General features: G+C 45.0%; 1 protein-coding gene across 1 annotated transcript in view; it reads right to left on the bottom strand.

Moving 5' to 3' along the window:
• Window positions 1-206: 206 nt before the first annotated feature.
• LOC144487606 (uncharacterized) overlaps window positions 207-9,506 on the bottom strand; it is a 42,910-nt gene continuing 33,610 nt past the window's right edge. Inside the window, exon 6 of the mRNA XM_078205694.1 lies at window positions 207-807. Within this exon, the coding sequence (XP_078061820.1) occupies window positions 373-807 (435 nt within the window). The 3' untranslated portion in view covers window positions 207-372. The remainder of the gene's footprint in view (window positions 808-9,506) is intronic.

The following is a 9,506-nucleotide window of genomic DNA, read 5'->3' as shown; positions in this document are numbered from 1 at the left end:
AGTGAATCCCTTCCCACACACGGAGCAGGTGAATGGCCTGTCCCCAGTGTGAATTCGCTGGTGCTTTACCAGGTTGGATGATTGACTGAATCCCTTGCCACAATCAGAGCAAGTGAATGGTCTCTCCCCAGTGTGAACTCGCTGGTGTCTCCGCAAGGTGGATGAATCAATAAATCCCTTCCCACACTCAGAGCAGATAAATGGCCTCTCCCTATTATGAATTCTCTGGTGTTTCAGCAGGTCGGATGAATCAGTGAATCCCTTCCCACAATCAGAGCATCCTCCCCATTGACCAACTGTGAGAATGAACAAAATGCAGTCCTGGATGTAATTGAGAACAGAAACAATAACAGCAGAATCCAACCCCTGGAATCACTCGTGAACTCGTTGGTGTCTCAGCAGGTGGGATGACCGAGTGAATCTCTTCTCACACTGAGAGCAGGTGAACGGCCTCTCTCCAGTGTGAACTCGCTGGTGTATCCGCAGGCTGGATAATCGAGTGAATCTCTTCTCACATTGAGAGCAGGTGAACGGCCTCTCCCCAGTGTGAACTCGCTGGTGGCTCAGCAGGCTCGATGACTGAGTGAATCCCTTCCCACACTGAGAGCAGGTGAACGGCCTCTCCCCAGTGTGAACTCGCTGGTGTGTCTGCAGGCTGGATGAATCACAGAATCCCTTCCCACACTGAGAGCACATGAACAGCCTCTCCCCAGTGTGAACTCGGTGGTGTGACTGCAGATGGGATGACCGAGTGAATCCCTTCCCACACTGAGAACACGTGAACGGTCTCTCTCCAGTGTGAACTCGCTGGTGTGACCGCAGGTGGGATAACTGAGTGAATCCCTCCCCACACTGAGAGCAGGTGAACGGCCTCTCCCCAGTGTGGCTGCGCCGATGAGCTTCCAGCTGTGATGGGGCTCTGTATCTCTTCCCACAGTCCCCACATTTCCATGGTTTCTCCATGGTGCAGGTGTCCTTGCCTCTCTCTTGGGTGGACAATCAGTTGAAGCCTTGTCCACACACACAACACGGGTACCGTCTCACCCTGCTGTGAATGATGTGATAGTTATTCAGGCTGTGTAACTGGTTAAAGCTCTTTAGTCAGTGCACTGGAACACTCTCACTCGAGTGTGGCCGTGTGTCGGTGCTTTTCCAGTCACACTGACACTTGAAATCTTTTCAAATCAACAGACTGGACAACCTTTTCTCCTTCTAGATTCAAAGGCCGATGATATTCAGCTCCCATGGAATATGACTGTCAGATCTGACGTGACGTTTGAGATTTCGGCCTGTGATTCCTCTTTCAATATCCTGTAAAACAAGTTTACAAAAGTCATCAGTGTCAGTACAGGATAGAAATTCAGAACAGACAATTCTAGTTTCTATGGAACATTTCCTATTTCAGTCCAAAAAAGCTGTGAATCTCCATTCCACACACTCTCCCTCCATTCTCACTCTGCTGTATCTAGTATTCACCCTCCCAATTCTCCTGAAGGTGCTGATTGAGGCTGATTGACAGATCCATGCTCACTGCTTCCTGTCCTGGACACAGAGACCATAACAAATAGGAGCTGCAGTCGGCCATTTGGCCCATCGAGCCTTTTAAACTATTCAATGAGATAATTCATTCATCTACCTCAGCATCATTCTCCCCACACTAAACCCATATCCCTTGATATCTTCAATATCTAGCAACCAATCAATCGCTCTCTTGAAAATAGTTGATGACTGAGGCTTCACTGTCCTCAGGGGTTGAGAATTCCAAAGCTTTACCACATCCTTGAGTGAAGAAATCCCCCCACATCTTAGCTTTTGCTCCATCTTCTTGTCTGTTCCCCATAACCCTTGACACCCTTGTCAGTCAAAGATCTGTCTAACTGGAATATATTCAATGATCCTCAGCCTCCACTGGTCCCTGTGGAAGAGAAATCCAAAAGACTAACAACCCTCTGAGGGAAGAGATGTCTGGAAATATATAACGTAGCTACAGTTCCATATTGCAAGATATTCAGATCCCAAGGAATATGACTCTGTCCAGATGTGACGATTGAGATTTTTGCCTGTGATTCCTTGTTCAAAATCCTGTGAAATGAGTTTGCAAAAGTCATCACAGTCAGTATAGGATAGAAATTCAGAGCAGACAATTCTAGTTTCTATGGAACATTCTTTCCTATTTCATTCCCAAAAAGTTGTAAATCTCCATCCATATCTATGGATTCTATTTAAAAATGAAAGTGGATGGGCACTTGAAGGAAATAAACTTTCAGGAGAATGGGATATAGAGTGGGAATGGGACTGGAATGTTATACAGAGAGTCAGCATGGACTCGAGTTACCGAATGGATTCCTTCTGTGCTGTAATGACTTTATGACTGGAAATGTATAACATCGCTGCAGCATTATATTACAATGCAAGAAATAATAATAAATATATATTACAGAAACATAAATAATATATCTCATCTGGGTACCATATAATAACACTAGACATATCTCTGTTCTATATTAATTTACTGTCCCCTTAAATGTCAGCCATCTCCTGCCCTTTAATTGTGAACATTTGGAAAGAGACCATCCTTTTAGACAGAAAGAAGATTAACGTTTCAGGGTGGGCAGAATGAATTACAGGGAATAAAAATGTATCAGATTTTGTTGGTCAATATAAGCTCAGAAGTGGAAGGGAAATGATCTCCAGTGGAAAAGAAACAATTCCTGAACATTGTAAGACTAAGCTGGTAAATCAGCAGTGAATAGAGTTGTGAAGTGGGAAAAACCTCATCAAGACAAAGCTTGCGGAAATAATAGTTAAAATACACCCATTATTAGAGGTAGAGGAAGGTAGACAATGGCAGAGAGCTGATCAGGGAGGGCAGAGGTGAAACAGAGAAATGGATGGCTGTTTAAAAATTCATAAAAAGCATGGTTAGCAAGTTTGCAGACGATACTAAATTAGGAGGTATCACTGATAGTGAAAAAGGTTATCAAAAATTACAGGGGGATCTTCATCAGTTGATCGGTTAAGGAAGTGGGCCGATGATTGGCAAATGGATTTCAGTACAGATAATACAGAGTACAGAGGCACAACCTCAGGCTAAAGGTACGATCCTTTAAAACTGAGATAAGGATGAATTTCTTCAGCCAGAGAGTGGTGAATTTGTGGAACTCTTTGCCGCAGGAGGCTGTGAAGACCAGGTCATTGACTGTCTGTAAGACAGAGATAGATAGGTTCTTGATTAATAAGGAGATCAGGGGTGATGGGAAAAAGGCAGGAGAATGGGGATGAGAAAAATATCAGCCATGATTGAATGGCGGAGCAGACTCGATGGGCCGAGTGGCCTAATTCTGCTCCTATGTCTTATGGTCTTAAGTGTGAGTGTTGCATTTTGGAAAGTCAAACCAGGGTAGGGCTTATACAGTGAATGGTAAGGCCCTGGGGAGTGTTGAGGAACAGAGGAACCCAGGAGTACAAGTATATCGTTCGTTGAAAGTGATGTCACAGGTAGACAGAGTGGTGAAGAAGGCATTTAGCACACTGGCCTTCATCAGTCAGGGCACTGAGTATAGGAGTTGGGACATTATGTTATAGTTGTATGAGTCGTTGGTGAGGCTGCACTTGGAGTATTGTGTACAGTTTTTGTAACCCTGTTATAGGAAAGACATTGATAAACTGGAAAGAGTGCAAAGAAGATTTATGAGGATGTTGCCGGGACTAATGGGTCTGAGTGATCATGAGAGGCTGGACAGGCTAGGGTTTATTCCTTCGAACGTAGGAATATTCAAGTTAATATCTGCTTAGTTTGCGGAAGACACAAAGGTTGGTGAATTTGCGGATAGCGATGAGGACCATCAAAGGATACAGCAGGATATAGATCAGTTGGAGACTTGGGCGGAGAGATGGCAGATGGAGTTTAATCCGGACAAATGTGAGGTAATACATTTTGGAAGGTCTAATACAGATAGGAAATATACAGTAAATGGCAGAACCCATAGGAGTATTGATAGGCAAAGGGATCTGGGTGTACAGGTACACAGGTCACTGAAAGTGGCAATGCAGGTGGAGAAGGTCGTCAAGAAGACATACGACATGCTTGACATCATCGGCCGGGGTATTGATTTTAAAAATTGGCAAGTCATGTTGCAGCGTTATAGAACCTTAGTTGGGCCGCACTTGGAATATAGTGTTCAATTCTGGTCGCCACACTTCCAGAAGGATGTGGAGGCTTTGCAGAGGGTACAGAAAAGATTGACCAGGATGTTGCCTGGTATGGAGGGCATTAGCTATGAGGAGAGGTTGGAAAAACTTGGTTTGTTCTCACTGGAGTGACGGAGGTTGAGGGGAGACCTGATAGAAGTCTACAAGATTATGAGAGGCATGGACAGAGTGGATAGTCAGAAAATTTTTCCCAGAGTGGAAGAGTCAATTACTAGGGGGAATAGGTTTAAGGTGCGAGGGGTAAAGTTTATAAGAGATGCACGAGGCAGATTTTTTACACAGAGAGTGGTGGGTGCCTGGAACTCATTGTCGGGGGAGGTAGTGGAAGCAGATACGGTAGTGACTTTTCAGGGGCGTCTTGACAAGTACATGAATGAGATGGGAATAGAGGGATATGGTCCCCAGAAGGATAGAGGGTTTTTGTTAAATCGGGCAGCATGGTCGGTGCAGGCTTGAAGGGCCTGTTCCTGTGCTGTAATTTTCTTTGTTCTTAGTACACAAGCCAATTTATCTTTCTCGGGGTGAGTGTGTCTGAGAGGTATGCAACTGGAAAACATTTTCCATTCACCTCCTGCATTGCTGCAGTATATAGATATTGTTCTCACTCTGCCAGCAGGGCTGTGGGATTATTTGGATAGATCTTAAAGACAGCCCGACTGGGCAGGATGAGCCAAATGGTTTCCATCTGTGATGTATCATTCTATAAAACAGAATATTCAGCATCACGAGAAAGAAAGTGAAAGAAACCAGTCTCTGTGGGATTTACCCAACCAGTGTAAGTACCTTCAGGGGAGCAGAGAGGGAAACCAGTGGGAAAACCTTTAAAAACTCGGGGTATTCCCACAGGAGAGCACTGGTATAAATCAATTTTAGAAGTAGAGAATGTCAGCGCACAAATTCCGAGGAATGCATTTTTAAAAATTAATTGATCTTAATTGCACAAGATAATTTTCTATTATCGTCTTTGACAATGACGCCGTTAATTCCCAGGTGCCCCTGCGGGTGTGAAAGTGTCCTATTCATTCCACAGGAGCCTATTGCGCAGGCGCAGTGTTATATTTGGAGCGTGCGCGGAGTTGAGCTCGGAGTCTTGCGAGTGCGGGATATGGCACATTATTTAGCGGGTGAGTCGGTCGGGCTGCAGGAGAAATGGAGCCGGAAGTTGGGGTGGGGAGGGAGCTATGGCTTCCAAACACCCGCTGTAGATTTACAACTTTTCAGATCTGAAAGTGATGGCCTTTAGCACAATCACAAGGCTGCACAATACAGAGGGAACACTAATCTGTTTCATTCTGCGGCTATGTCGTGGTTACACGAGTGATACTTTCCACTAATTTGCTGCCAGCACCAAAAAGGCATTCAGCCTCCCACACAAATGAGCAAGGTTGGGTATGAATATCTTTGATGTGGAGATGCCGGCGTTGGACTGGGGTAAACACAGTAAGAAGTCCAACAACACCAGGTTAAAGTCCAACAGGTTAATTTGGTAGCAAAAGCCACTAGCTTTCGGAACGCTGTTCCTTCGTCAGGTGGGTGGGAGCCTGATGAAGGAACAGCATTCCGAAAGCTCGTGGCTTTTGCTACCAAATAAACCTGTTGGATTTTAACCTGGTGTTGTTCAACTTCTTACTATGAATATCTTTGCCAGTGCAGTGCCAGGAACTAGGCTGTACATCCCAGTGAGTGGCTGATAGAATAAAACAGCATGTTGTTTGATTTGTCAGAATAGGTAGTGATTTTTTTCAGCAGCCCACACTCACAAAACCAAAAATACAATGTTTGCTGTGATTACAGATTGGGCAGCACTTGCTGAACAATCCTGAGTGTGCCAATAGCTACACTCATAATCAATTGAAGATAATCAGTCGAGTTCATAATACGGCTCAGTTGTAGTTGCGAGAAGCAACTTACATTTATACGCAGTGATCCTTTCCCTGCAAACAAAAGGAGAATTTTCAAGCCTTGCACCTTTTTTGAATTTCCCAGAAGCTTGAGAAACCTACAGTCTTCTATTGATTTCTCCATGGTGATGCTTCATGTCAATGAGAGTCCACTAATTGTGATCATTTGAAATTTGGCATTCTTCTGTTTGTCCTGATGAGTGCATGATGAAGAGATTCAGCAACAGGTCTCTCTTTTCAGCAATATTCAAGTTCAGGTATCTGAACAAGTATCTGTGCATTGTTTTATGTCCCTTGATAATTAAATGTGATTGGGGAAGTGTCACTGTGAATAATGTGCAAGTCAGTAAGAATTGTCAGCATTTTCTAATTGGAAATCTTAATCAGTGGAACCTTCCAGACACTGAATTGTACAGCTTGCACCAAACATCAATTTAAGATTGCAGGAAAAGTTCATAAACTTATTATAAACAACTTCCTGTTGAGAGTTCCTGAATTAAAAAAAATCACAGATGTTGCTTTTAAAAAGGGACACAGCAGCCCTGAAAATCAGTGACATCTCAGAATATTAAACTTCAGCCAGTTGTAGGGATTGTTAATGTCAGCAGAAACAAACCAAATATTGTCAGACTATCAATCCTGGATGTGATTAACAGCTGCAGTAATAGCAAAATCCAACTCCTGCTGACAATTGTGAACTTGCAGATGTGTCAGCAAGTGGGATGACCGAGTGTATCCCTTCCCACACACAAAGCAGGTGAATGGCCTCTCCCCAGTGTGGGTGAGCTCATGTAAATGCAGGCTGCCAGACTGAGTGAATCCCTTCCCACACATGGAGCAAGTGAATGGTCTCTCCCCAGTGTGAGTGCGTTGATGTGCAGTGAGGATTGATAACTGCCTGAAACTCTTTCCACAGTATGTGCAAATAAATGGCTTCTCCTCAGTGTGAATTCGCTGATGTGACAGGAGGCCGGATGAATTGGTGAATTCCCTCCCACATGTGGAAGAGGTGAACGGCCTTTCCCCAGTGTGAACTCGCTTGTGTGCACTGAGGTTGGATGAAGACCTGAACCTCTTTCCACAGGAAGTGCAGCTGAACGGTCTCTCCTCTGTGTGAACTCGCTGGTGTGACAGCAGGTTAGATGACAGAGTGAATCTCTTACCACACACAGAACAGGTGAATAGCTTCTCTCCTGTGTGAATTCGCTGGTGTGACCAAAGACCGGATGGCCCAGCAAAATCCTTCCCACACAAGGAGCAGGTGAACGATCTCTCCCCAGTGTGAACTCGCTGATGTGCACTGAGGTTGGGTGAACATGAGAACCCCTTTCCACAGGTGGAGCAGCTGAACGGCCTCTCCTCAGTGTGAGTTCGCTGGTGTAACAGCAGGTGGGATGAGGTAGTGAATCCTTTCCCACACACAGAACAGATGAATGGCCTCTCTCCAGTGTGACTGTGTCTATGGTTTTCTAGCAAGTATGGATAATTGAATCCTTTACCACAATCCTCACATTTCCACGGTTTGTCCACGGTGCTGTTGCCCTTCTGTCTCTCCAGGTTGGATGATTAGTTGAAGCCTCACCCACATACAGACCATGTGTATGGTTTCTCCCCACTGTGAATGGTGTGATGTTTTTCAGGCTGTGTAACTGGTTAAAGCTCCATCCACAGTCAGTTCACTGGAGCACTCTCACTTGGGTGCGTGTGTGTCTCCGTTCTTTTGCTGTCACATTGAATTTTGAAATTTTCTCCCACTGACAAAACAGGGAATGATTTCTCCCTCCACTGTCAAAAGCAATCATATTCAGGCCAGAATGGCTCTGTCAGACTTTGATCTGAAGTTTAGTTTGAGTTTCCTGTCTGTGAATCCTCCTCATCAAGTTCCCTGCAAAAAGAGTTTTAAAAAACTAATTCAGAACAGACAATTTCAGTTTCCACGAAACATTTCTCTATCTCATTTATCTTGAGCTGTAATCCCCATCCCACACTCTCTCTCTTGTCCCTGAGCTGAAATCAAACTCATTGCCCCATCTCCACTCTGAGCCCAGCTCCCTCTCCCTCCAGCTGGATTCAGTCCTCCAGACCATGTGCAGATTGAGAGTACAATCAAGGAGTCAATTATTTTCCTTCCAAGTCAGGGGACGTGCAGCCCCACTGACTCTGTTGTTACCACAATGGGCACATGTGCTCTGCTCACCAATGAAACACCACGATGACCATTAACATGGGCCTGTTCCGAGGAAAGGCTCCATTTTATTTGTGCCACAACAGCAGCGGAATTACCTCCTGCACAGGCACAAAGGTATCATCAGTCACAGAAAATAATTGCAGCTGGTGTCTCAAACCTCATTTTACCATTTGCTCTCAGACATTCTCAATTCAATTTTGAAATGCAAACTGAAATCTGGCATTGTGGGGTAAATTAAAACACATTTTAATGGTCATTTTCAGAATGACTATTCCTGAGAATTAATTCCCAAGTCAGTAAATTAAAATTCTCATCAGCAATGGAGGTGGCACAGTGGTTAGCACTGCTGCCTCACAGCTCCAGGGACCTGGGTTCGATTCCCAACTGGGGTTACTGTCCTTGTGTAGTCTGCCCGTTCTCCCCATGTCTGCGTGGGTTTTCTCCAGATGCTCCGGTTTCCTCCCATTGTCCAAAGAGATGCCAGTTAGGTGCATTGGCCATGCTAAATTGCCCCTTAGGGTCCTGGGATGAGTAGGTTAGAGGGATTAGCAGGTTACATATGTGGGGTTACGGGAACAGGGCCTAGGTGGGATTGTTGCCAGTGCAGACTCGATGGGCCGAATCACCTCCTTCAGCACTGTCGGGATTCTATGAAATACATTGGGAGAATTGCTATTTTAATGGGTATTTTCACAAGTGTTATAAAATGATTTTTCAAAACAAATTCATATTTTCTTTAACAGATGATTAATAAATAAAAAGTATTTAATAAAACTACCACCCAATATGGGGTTCTGGATGCTAACTCAGGGTTTCTGAGCTCCAGGAACCACTAACTGAACCAACCGGGAATTGTCTCCACAAAACTTCCCCAACTCCCTCCCGGGAAAAAGCTGCAAACCCGGGAGCTGCAGCTTTTTACTGGGGGTGTTGGGGCCTCCAGCGGGTGTTTGTGAATCCTCCCCACCCACCTGGGCCTGTTCCCGGGAGGGAGGGAGGGAGAAGCCCCGCAGCTGCAAACCAGGGAGCTGACAATGATTCTGAAGGGTTTGCGGATCCACAAAGTGTTTCCAAATCCTCCCAGCCACCGCCTAACGCTGACTCCGCTTCTCCGGGACAAACAAGCGCCAAGGACAGCAATGACACTGCGCATGCTCCACATCACAATGACCGAGGGACTGATTGACGGCAGCTCCGGACCAATA

This window comes from Mustelus asterias, unplaced genomic scaffold (assembly GCF_964213995.1).
Source record: "Mustelus asterias unplaced genomic scaffold, sMusAst1.hap1.1 HAP1_SCAFFOLD_917, whole genome shotgun sequence".
Classification (NCBI taxonomy): domain Eukaryota; kingdom Metazoa; phylum Chordata; class Chondrichthyes; order Carcharhiniformes; family Triakidae; genus Mustelus; species Mustelus asterias.
This window is presented reverse-complemented; position numbering and strand designations above follow the sequence as displayed.